At 32.1% G+C, this 12,550-nt stretch overlaps 1 protein-coding gene across 2 annotated transcripts in view; it reads left to right on the top strand.

The window, feature by feature from the left end:
* Positions 1-12,550, top strand: part of Nep5 (M13 family metallopeptidase neprilysin 5) — a 144,559-nt gene that overhangs the window by 101,018 nt on the left and 30,991 nt on the right. For both annotated transcript variants that reach the window (XM_072529685.1, XM_072529684.1), the window contains 2 exons: positions 7,128-7,176; positions 7,230-7,297. In XM_072529685.1, coding sequence (XP_072385786.1) covers positions 7,128-7,176; positions 7,230-7,297 — 117 coding nt within the window. The remainder of the gene's footprint in view (positions 1-7,127; positions 7,177-7,229; positions 7,298-12,550) is intronic.

Here is a 12,550-nt window from a genome sequence, read left to right as displayed (position 1 = left end):
CCCTGTATATATATATATATATAATGAGTAAAGTGTACAGTAGATATATGATAACATCGATAATATACTACATATTGAGTTGTAAGTTATGAACTATAAACATCTGTATTTCTTATAAACTCTATGTCATTTGTTATATTTTAGAGAACTGATGAAGCTTTAGAAATATAAAGCGAAACGTCTTCGATAAACTTATGAAGTAGTTGACTTCTTTTTTTATTTGCCAACCTGAATGACCGATTAAACCTCTGAATTCACTAGTTGAATACTTTAGATATATATATATATATATATATATATATATATATATATATATATATATATATATACATATATATATATATATACATATATATATATATATATATATATATATATATATATATATATATATATATATATAGTCCCCTTCATTGGAGTCTTCATTCCCCTTTATGCCCCCAACTCCGTTGGAGTCAAGTGGATCGTTCAAATACTTTGATATATTATGAAGTACAGCACAACTAATAATAACAGATGCAACTCTGTCTAGTTTTACTCTAACCATATATTGCAAAATTGGAAACCTTCTCTTCAGTTGGCCAAAGCACCTTTCGATTATGACTCTTTCTTTCATGAAAAGTGTGTTAAACGCAATTTCTTCGCGAGTTTCGGGATTTCTGTATGGCGTCTTCAGCCAACGTCCGATTCCATAACCAGAATCACCTAATAACACCATATTATAATGCCGCATATTATTCAGTTCGACATAAATTGCAGAATTCTTTAGTATCCTACTGACCCAGGCCACTGAGCGTCTATGGAAGTAAATTCTTCTTTTGCATTACATGTTGCCTACTAGTATTCGTCTCCATGCTCAGATGGTTTCGGAATTCTTATATGTGTACAATCAACAGCACCAAATGCACAAGTAAACTGATACTTAGCACTCCACTCTTGTTGTGCTTCAGCAATATTATTTAAAGGAAAACGTAACCAAATATGTGATTTTTTAATTATTTTAGTCAAAACAAATTTCACAGTTTTACTCACTGTTGTTCGATGAACAACTTCATCCTTGCCAACTCCAATTTGAAATCCAGGATCACTTAAAAATCGAAGAAATATCTGCATTTTTGTCTGGGATTTAATGCTCCTCCCCTTATTTCTCCAGTGTCTTCAAGGAAATTTTCTGCTAACCACTCCACATTAATTCTCGAAAAACGATATAAATTATGATATTTCTCATCCCGACACTCACTTCGTTGAGAATAATATTTTGGACGTCTGATGTTCATAAATTGAGCCATTTTTAAACGTGTTCGATTGATGTTCCATACAAGACTAATTTTTAAACTGCACATTACCTGGCTTGAAAAATTCAAAGTTGTTACTTTAAAATTTCAGTAAATGCTGTATTTTATTCACATCTAAAGCTTTTACTACAAAAAGACAGAACATACTTAAAGCAAACATAATAAACTTATAAGTTTAAGCTACGACTTAATATTATTCACAAAAATGTTAGCTTTTGCTACGAAAAAGGTACTTTAAGTGCATACTACAATTTTATTCACACTGCCCAATATCTCGACATGGCAGGTATTTGGTCTTACATTTAGTTTACTCTCAATAAACACCAAATTCTGATTTTATACGTTCTTTAAAAAACATAAATGATGTATCCTCGATATGTTACTGACTCACTAATAGTAGTATTTTCTTTTTAATAACTTTAAAAACCATCGGTATTGCGCGTGAAAAATAGGGCATACGTAAGAAAATGTATTTTCTCGGCTTCTAATGAAGCAATTTTCTTCATTTTTTGAATCGGATGTATCTCGAATAAAACTATCTAAAAAACGTATTACTAGATGCTGGACATGCTTTGTTTTGTTACAAAAAAATTAATTAATTTATACTCCAGTCGCTACAGAAGGAAATGCCACTGAACCTCTAAAAATCAAAGGAAGAAACTAAATATTTCTGAGAGTGTTAATTTTGGGACCCCAAAAAATATGCAAAAAAGTTAACTATGCGTACCCACATAGTTAACAATAATCATAAAGCCAGTCCTTCTCGTAAGTTAAAAATCGATTTACCAAGAATCTGTGCGTCGTAGAAAAAAAATTTTAAATAAAAAATGTAGCTTAATGTTAATTAATTTTGGTATTAATTTTTGCTATTTTTTAAAATTCTCATGAGGTCAATAAAATTTATCGCCTTTCCATTACCCAATCACTATGGAATTTCCGTCTTTAAAGCCCAATCTTCAAAACCTATGGCATAAATTTTCGGTTTTGATTTTTGACAACAAATGTGAGGCATTTCGAATATGCCTAAAAAACGAGTTTAAACTTTCACATTACAAACGATGTCACGTCACGAAAAATACTTCCACGAAGACGGCATTGGGTTAAATTTGTAGCTGAAGTAGTCTAGTTTAGAAAAACGTACTTGTGTAATCGAAATAATTGAAGAAAAGCAGTTTTAAATATTTTAGTTTGTAATGCAAAAGTTTAAATTCAGCGTTTTATAGGCATATTTCAAATGCCTCACATTTGTTGCTAAAAATCAAAACCGAAATTGCATGCCATAGGTTTTAATATATAATTTTATTATCACTGGTTAATGGAAAAGTGATAAATTTTATTGATCTCACGAGAATCGTAAAAAATGACAAAAGTCGAGTAACGTTTATTTATTTAACACTTTTATAGAAACTCACTTTTATTCCAGCAAAATACAAAAATTACATAAGAAGTCTGCACTATTCACCTTAAAAACTTCTTTTGATTTTTGTAGATAGGATACTCTGATCAAAAGATATCGAATTTTTACCCTCTAATTGATAAAACTTTATTTAAAATTGTCTTCGCGAGCGTAGCCGCGTCGCTTCAAGCTATATTTTTGAGAGAACGCTTTATTTTACACAAAAAGTGCTAGTAACTATTTTTGTTTAGAATTATCTCAGCTACATTTTTATTTGAAATATTTTTTTCTACGACGTACAAATTCTAGGTAAATCGATTTTTTCCGTTTTTCCCCTACGAGTGAGGGTGGTTTTAGGTGGAAAGCCGGGGGTAGGAATAGTAAACTTCTTTGAATATTATTTGGGGAACCAAAGTTAACATTCTCAGAAAAATTCAGCTTGTTCGTATGATTTTTAGAGGTTCAGTGAAATTTTCGTCTTTGATGACTGCAGTAATAAATTTATTTATTACTATAACAACTATAACAAAACTTAAGCATCTCCGGCATTTGGTAATACATTTTTTAAATGGCCCTATTTGAGTTACATCAGAATTTAAAAAAAAAATGAAGAAAATTGCTTCATTAGAAGCCGAAAAAATACATTTTTTTACGTATACCGATTTCGATATTTGAAATTAAATTTGCTTCAACCTAATTTTTTTTGGTATTTTTCACGCACAATACCGATGGTTTTTATTATTATAATATATGTTATAAATCTCTTGAAAATATGAAAATTTTTGGAATTTTCGTTCTGAATTTTTCGGAGCTCGAGAAAGAGCTCCGAAATATGAAAGTAATGGTTTAAAATTTAACATTCTATTTTTTATAACTTTGCCGCAAATTCCAAACAATTGGTAATTGATTGATTGGCTATTGGCAAGAAATTGATTGGCAAAGCGTTTCAATAAGAAATGCCTTGCCAATCTTCCAACGCCGTAGCCTAAATTTAATTTAAACTAATAGTTCCTGAGATATTCTGTTTGTTTATAAGCCAAAAAATTGTTTATAATTTTAAAACAGTCCTGAAGTTGTCCAAATAATCCAATGTCAATTCCATAAAGTTCGTTAAATAGAATATGTACGTTTTTATAAGTAAAAAAATTGGCAAACTTCTATTAGGTCTAGTTTTTGTTGTGCAAAATTTTTAAAAAATTAAATTTCTTTAAAAAAATTTAGATTGCAAACTTATTTTGCGAAAGTTATTAAATCTATTTAAATGAAATTTGGTGAGCTATAGATATTCTAGACGAATAATAAAGGTCCTAAGTGCATTCTAAGTGGTTAAAAAACATTGAATGAGAAACTGCTTGTTTCTGCTCTTTTTTGTATTTACTGTTATTTTGCAACAAGGGCAATAAATTAACACATTTGGGACTAGCTGTATCCTATAAAAAATTCAATTATCGTAATTTTATTTGCGACTTTGCTCCAAAATGTATTATTTTAAAGTTATAAGCAAAGAAAGTAGAAAAAAATCAATGTTTTTGTTAATTTTTAAATATTTTAATTTTTTATTAATGTTCCCGATCTATTTGAGAGGGAAGATAAGTCAAATATTATTACTGAAGTTATCACTTAACTATTTTTCTAATAATCCCCCTGGTCTAATCTGGGAACTATGTAATCAGATATGAAAAATGGCCTTAAGTACTGCGCTATTTATTCTAATTCATAAGAAAGGCGCAACTACAAAACCATCTTAAAAATTCCACTTCCAAAGTAAAATTCTACTTAGAATCATCAAATGTCGCATACAGACATACCTGGCTAGACAAATACCACAAGAACAAATAGGCCAAGGTAATGACACAAGGGAGCAAATTCTCAATATGCAACAGCTCATTAAAAAATCTCGATAATTCCTATAATCATCTTCTTGCTGAATTACCAGAAGGCATTTGACTATCTAAACTGGAAAGTTTTGAGAAAAATTCTACACGAGATGGAAGTTCCTAATCATCTCTCTCTGGTCTATAAGAGCCTATATGAGAATAATGAAACCATAATAAGAATTATAAACCGTAAGTCCTACCTAATTAAAGACAGTGTCCTAATCTTTCTAGGGGAGTCCGTCAAGTATATATTATATCTCCAAGTCTCTTCAACTAATATGGGAAATATGTAATGAGAAAAGCATTTGACAAATGGAATGACGATATCTCAATCAGTCTCAATCAGACAAGAAGATCACAGACGAAGTTAAATGTGTCGATAGCAATTAAAGTAAATTGTATACTCACGCTTAATCAAGCCATTAAGAGCGATGCTGGGAATATTTATATTCCACTATGCATCAACAATTTACTCATATAAATTACCATCTTTCTTGTACTCATTGCGTCGAGTAAGGACGATAAATATACGAAAATGGTTGCGTTTCGATTTAATTTGAGCTTCTTACCACTCCCTGACACGTGTTTCTGGGTCTTCCCGTCATCAGAGAGAGCTTTTATATAGAGATTTTATATTGAGATTTTTCATTCAATCTTTGATTTCATTTATTTTGATCTTTTCTATATGAGGTGTCATGAATAAATTCGTGTACCCCCGACAATAAATGCCGGCAGGACCTAGGTCTACCTGGCCTTTTGGCACACGACCTTTAGCTAGTCACTAACCCCTACGAGTCTGAAACCATTTGAGGGTGGCGCGTTGCAAGCAGCATCGTGGGGCTCTACCCTCCCCGTAGTACCTGTATTGCGGTACGAACACCCGTCCGTTATCTCCCCGGGACAGAAAGGTGAACGCAGGTCGCAGCTTGACCTTGCACGTGGACAGGTCGCCGCCAAGGAACTCTTCTCTCCCTTAAGTCTCCCAAGGTGGGTACGTGCCGTAATCCCACGCCCTCAATGGCGAAAGGGTGTATGAGGGACGCAGCACGTTCAACCTCACCTTAGTTCTCTGGAATGAGAGTAGAGAGTGGTCCCACGAGAGACTCGTCTCGGATACTAGGAGTGTAGACCGGTGACCGTAACGCCGAAGCGCCCTGCGCGCGTTTTTACAAACCCGACACCTCGAACGACGGTTCTCCACCTCTTCATTCCTTCCCATTAGGCGCCTCTTACAACAGGCAGGGATATCTTGCCTGGCTGTATTCTCATCTCCGCAACCCGGACGGAGTATAGGAGGTGACTCTGCTAGGCTGCACGTGTATGTTTTCGTGCTTGAATTTTTCTTCGCAAATTGAGACAATTTGGGAGTGTGGTTTAAAAACTTGGCTGTGATCAAAGAGTGGAATTTTTAATTCGTATTTTTAAAACATCCAAATAAACGTATTTTAAACTAAAATTGTGGTTAATTCCCAATAAACATAGTAAATAATATTTAAATGTGACAAGATAATAGCTTCGGATCAATATACTTTTATAATGACAACAATATAACAAACTTGATGAGATCGGATACTTTATTCCTATCTCTAAGCCAGTATGTTGGTTGTACAGGGAAATTTTGAGTCAAATTATTATTATTTATGCTCTTTATAAGCTCTCTTCTGCGTGACCATATTAACCTGGAACTTAATCTTGTTTGCTTTGCATTGAAGTCCCTTTCTGCAATGAAACGATGACCAAAAGTATTGAAATAACTGGTGAAATGTTTTTCTTTTATTATTTTCATTCAGCCTAAATATTGTAAGCTTTGTTGTGAAACAAAGTTGAATAATAAGCCTTATATTTAGCAGTTTACTGTGAGAATAGAGAGCAATAAACAGATTAAATTTTTAAATATTTTAGTACAAAAGCACAAGGAAAGGCTTGTGGACAGAGTTGAGTATACCAAAAACCTACGAAAACCCTTACTTGGAATACAACTCACTACTCTAAACAAAATAGAGAATTCATAAAAAACTGAACAAATCATTAATTCTTAATATTGCAAACCTGAATATTTGAGGAAAAGAAATGAAATATATAGAAAAAGGTTGGGATAAAACGGACAAAAAGAATAAACCGCAATATCGACCAAAACAAGAAAAGAATACCCGCAAAAAGTAAATCACATCTATAATCTACAAAAAAAAGAGTGGATAACTACAGGAATTATAATTACAATAATTACAAAAATTTGAATAAAATTTCAAGAAAAATGTAGGAAGTCCGAAGTCAAAGTCCAAAACTAAAAAAATAAAACAACGACTTAAAAAATCTGTTACGCCGGTAATAGAAAAGTAAGAGTAAGATAAAGAACCTTAACAAGAAAAGCATAAAATTATGTATAAAAAATTGTTAAGAGAAGAAACAAGAAAATATGTAAAGTTAGGTGAATTTACAAAATATTTGAAATAATTACTTCCTGTCAATTTCGTTCTGGCAACTTAAATTATCTAAAATAATTTTAAATCTAAATCTTTAGATACTATTTCATGAATCTTAAAATATTATAATTTTTAGATATTCCAATGGCTATTTTAAATTTCCCTATGTACCATCTAGGACTAGAGTAAGTATTTTCCACATTGCTTGTTAAAATATGCAAATGTTTTTCTATTTTAGGGTTTTAAATTATGGCTCTATAGGAACGATTCTAGGCCATGAACTCACCCATGCGTTCGACAATACGGGTAAGACAAAAATTCAAATATACTACAGAACACAAAAATGTTAAATCAATGATACCTCTTTATTATTTTATTTTATTTAATATTTGGTGAGCCTTCTGAAATAGAATCTGTAATTAAAGATGCAAGAGAAAAAAAAATAATACATAAGTTACCAGATTTTTGTAATCATTTCCGCTTCGGAAACGACAAAATAAACTTTATTTCCAACTAGCTGTACCCTGCGCGCGTTGCTACGCCACCAACTAAAATAAATTTGAAGGAAAGACATTACACAAAAATATTCAACTCATTTTGAGTCATTTTATTGATTTTGTTCATTTCGAAAAAATTGTGACATTGCAGCATTTCGTTTCAATTCGATACTTATTGAAGTGATGTGGGATACACAATATTTTTTGTTTTTCCTTCTGGTGCGTAAACGAATAAATCAGAAGATTTTCCGACGCGTGATCAGGCCACCTAGAGCTGCCCATGTAAGTAGCAAGGATTCTCCAAATTTAATCCACACACTTATAATGATTGTCCTTGTGCTTTGTTTATAGTCATTGCAAAAACTAGTCGCACTGAGAACTGTAAACGTTTGAATTCGAACGGCATATCTATCGGGAGCATTGGGATACGGGCCAACTTTACGTCTTCACCTTTGAATTTTCCAACCCAAATTGTTGCCTCGATACATTGTTCATTATTTTCATGACTGAGGGCTGAGGGTTTCGAAGAATAATGATGGGTACGCCAATTTTCAATGTAAGATTGTGCGGTGGCATTCCTGGCAAATTAAGCGAATTCAAGAATTCAGTTGGATTATTGACATCTTCATGTTGATTCACTACAATATTGATGGACTTACATATTGTCGTTTCGCCGGGTATTCCATTCTGAATATTGCTATTACTGGGCCTGTAACAAAAATGAGAGTAGGCGTTGGACGCCAATGTAACAAAAATGTGTAATAGTAATGTAACAAAAGTATTTTGGGCTAATGTAACAAATTACAACAGAGCGCCAATGTAACAAAAAACAAATGAATTAAGGCTGGCTAGCGGACTGTGCCGGAGAGTGATTACTTGACACTCGAAAGATGATTCGGCCAATTTTCATGTCCCACAGCCGTAAAATGAGAAAATAGATGACAAGGTAATCAAAAAAAAAATATATGAATAGATGTAAATGTAAGTGGCAGAATATGGAAGTTGCTCTAAGATGTGAGTGGGCGCCAGGAAAGTATTAACATCTACTTTCCAAGGTATCTTATAATGCTGTATATATACCCGTTGTGCTGAAATGAAAAAAAAAGGTATTTATTGAAATATTTATTCTCCACAACAAATTTAATACCTAGCCAAATATATACAGTCTAATTCTTTATGCTACCCATCACCATTTATGTACAGTTAACCTAGTTACTTAAATACTAAAAAAAATTCCCTGGTTATACACAATTGATCCCTGATTATCTCAATTTACAAATTATAAATATAAGTAAAAAAATTTAATGATTCTACCTAAAAAGGTAATTTACTTGCCTACTAGAATATAATTCTGTACTTCGGCTTTCAATTAAAGGTACAAATAAGGTTATATGTTCACTATATCCTGACGGGATATGTCCAAAGGTTTAAATATATATTAAGGAAAATACCAATAAAGAACTCTCTGATTAAATGTATACACATAAAACCGTACAATAGAGTTAATAGGGAGGATTTAAAACTTCAACGTGTAGTTGACAATTAGTCCTTAAATAATATTCAGTATTAGTGTAAAAAATGACGGGTCTTTATTATTAGAAGAAATAGTATTATTTAAAGTAAAAAAAAATTATTATAGAAAAATTATTAAAATTGATTGATAACAAAACTTTATAATAAAAATTGACAATGCTCCACACTCCAATCAATGAGGGAGGTCCTTCCGGCTGGCTTTCCGAAGTTGTCCGGGAATATTCTGGTAGAGATCTGGATCTCTAAATGAACAGCCAAGGATGACGAGACCCAACCCTGGGGATCAGGTGTACAATCCAACCAGGAACAACTTAACCCTTTTTCTTTAAACAAATCTCAAAAAAAACAAACTAAGGAATTCTTGACTCCTGATTAACTCCTTTAGTAGGCTAAAAAGAACATTTGTGTTTTCTTACTCTTGAGAAAAAGTAGGGAAAAACATAAGGTTTATTAACCTTGAAAAGAACTACAAAAAATTACTAAAGAACCTTGTATGAAGGCAAAAACTTAATGGTTTTGTAAAACTGTGACATTTTAATGGTTTGACAATATTTTATGTGAATAAGGATTGATTAAATAGATAATATTAACAAAAAGCATGCTCTGGATATATTTTAGAATATAAAAGAACGGTATGAGACAGAATATTTTTATAGATAGTCTTAATAGATAGTAGATAGTTTTAAAGATAGATTATTATATGGTTTTAAGGCTGATAAGTAAAATAGAAAATTGACATATGATTTTATATTATTAATGAATTTTTTATTTAGAATAGTTCTTAATAAAATGATGTGAAAAATGACAGATATACATATATCAACTATCAAAGAAGAAATGGCAATATTTTAGAAACCAAAATGGCTGATGATTTTTATACTTTTTTGTCGATAGTTATAGATCCACTTATCGGCTCAGAGTGGCTATAAACCAAACAGGACACACACAAAAATAAACCAAAACTTTCTTCAACTTCTCTTCTTCCCAAAAAATAATTAATATTCTTAAATTGTATATAGTTTTCCAAAACTGCCGCGTGGAGTCGCTGCTTAATACCAACTTAGAAATTATAAATTACTAAGAAATATCGACTGAATATTGATTTTAAGATTTTATTAAAGCGATTCAATGATTATTGAAGTGACGGACTCGGTGCAAGCTACTGACGATTTTTAGTTCTGTGCAATGTTTGAGAAATTTAAGTTTGCCGGCAAGGTGATACATTGCGTAGAATTATTAATTTGCATTAAGTTGTTTGCAAAATCTCCAGTCGATGCATCCCGTTGTAGTTGTACAAGAATGTTAGTTTTTAAAGTCAATCCTTTAAATAATGCCATCAAACTGATGATTTAAGACTTGCATTAAGTTCATCATTGGGTGTTAAAAATTATATAATCAGTGTTGGTCGAAAATCACTACATAATAAAATAAGTGCGCCACCGAAGATCCGTACGTTTCCTTTTAAATCTCGCAGTATTCGATCAAGCGCTTCCAATGCATTCTTGTGAGACTTAATATATTCGTCCCATATGATATTCTGATATGTTTGAAGTACTTTTCCCATTTCACAGTTTTTGCTGATGTTGCATATTGGTACCTCGGTGTCTTGCATATTCAAATGCAGTTTCAATGCAGAATGCGCTGTTTGGATGTCCACAATCCAAAAGATTTACCCCAATTCCAGATGATACAATGGCCAGTGCAATATTTTTTGTAGTCATATGGTTACCAAAATGGGTGAAAGAAGAAAAGTCTTGCCTGTACCACCTGAATGTAGTTCTGGCAGTTTAACTTTTCCACTGGCACAGCATGTTCCTTGCGTTTCATTCTTAAATTTGAGGACGTTACAATACATGCAAATTGTATCCATTTTTCCAATGACGATATTTGGATGAAGACTGTGATCATTATTACTGTCATAATGGAATACATTAAGATTTAAATCAGCGTGCAGTGTTCGTCTTAATCGAGCGGTGCTTATTCGAACATTTTCCAGTCTCTTTTCCACTTGTTCAGCCGTCTCAGACGAACGGGCCGGAGTAGTGTACGTATTGGATCAGTTTCTAACCTCACTTCTCGTTGTTCAAATGATTCAGACGAACCGGTCTCAGCGGCATGTACTCAAAGATTTTTCAGTTTTAATGCTCGTTGCTCGTCTGATCTGAGGCTCGTAATGTTTTTTTCTTCCGTTCTTGAGGTGTAGATCGGCCAATTGCTTTGGAAGCAAAATTGAAAGAGATCGACGGCGATGTGAAAATGCATTTAAATTTATTAGATGTCAATCAGCAATCCTCACAATGTATTCAATCCAATTGTTATAGTCTATTTAAATATATATATATATATATATATATATGTAGATAAAAATAGTAAATTATTTATATACAGGGTGTGCCAAAACTGATGTTTATCAAAGACATCTATAATTTAAAATAATTTCCGATTATTCGACGAAATTCAGAACTTACGTTTCCAAGAGAATATACGGTTCTAATAAAAACCTTAAGGACATGTCAAAGTTTTTCTAGTGTAGCGTTATTTTTAAATAATTTAACATTTGACATAATATGTATGGACATACAGTATGTCCGTAAAGTATGGAATAAATTCGATATTTCCTAAATGAAAAGCTTTTTTAAAAAAATCTAAAACACGTCGATTTTTAAGTTTAATGTTCTACATTCTACAACAAAATTTCATTATAAAAGATGATACACATTAAGATAATGACGTCATCGGCTCTTTTTTTTTAATGTAACACCCTATATTTTATGAAATTTTTAGATAAATAAAAATTAGCTGATTCCAAAAAGTATAATACCCAGGGTCTAATGGATATAATTTAAAAGATATGCGCTTAGAAAATAAATTATTTATATCAATTGCAAAAAGTAGCCTACTACTAGTTTTTAGTGAAATGTAATGATTTTTAGTAACGTTCAATAACAATTAAGTAGTATAATAATTGTATTAATTCGTGAATGTTCTGTATTATTGCTTAGAATTAATTTGAAGTAGAAATGAATTTGACTGTCAAGCAAAGAATTGAAATACTCATGATGATTGGATATCGAGACAAATCGCGAACTCAGATGGAAGTGTGTAATTTATTTAATGATAAATATCCAGAAAGGCCCATAACGCAGTCATCAGTAAATAAGATTGAAAAGAAATTTAGAGAAACTGGTACGGTTGAAAATGCACGCAAATCAGGTCGTCCCTCTGTAAATTATGATACAACATTAGATGTTCTACTTGCTTTTGAAGATGCACACACTTCTGTTCGTAAAGTTAGTCGTGATCTCGATGTTTGCAAAACAATGGTACACAAGGTAATAAAACTTGAAAAATGGCACCCCTTTAGATACACACTTATACAGGAATTAAACGAGGATAAACCAGATAAAAGAATACAAGTTTGTGAAACAATGATGGATAACAGCCACCGAAACCCTCTCTTGGTTCAAAATATTATTTTTTGTGATGAGACTACATTCACATTAAATGGCGAGGTCAACCGTCAGAATTG

Source organism: Diabrotica undecimpunctata, chromosome 4 (genome assembly GCF_040954645.1).
Source record: "Diabrotica undecimpunctata isolate CICGRU chromosome 4, icDiaUnde3, whole genome shotgun sequence".
In the NCBI taxonomy this organism is placed as follows: domain Eukaryota; kingdom Metazoa; phylum Arthropoda; class Insecta; order Coleoptera; family Chrysomelidae; genus Diabrotica; species Diabrotica undecimpunctata.
Note: the sequence above shows the minus strand (reverse complement) of the source record. Positions and strands in the feature narration are given on the sequence as shown.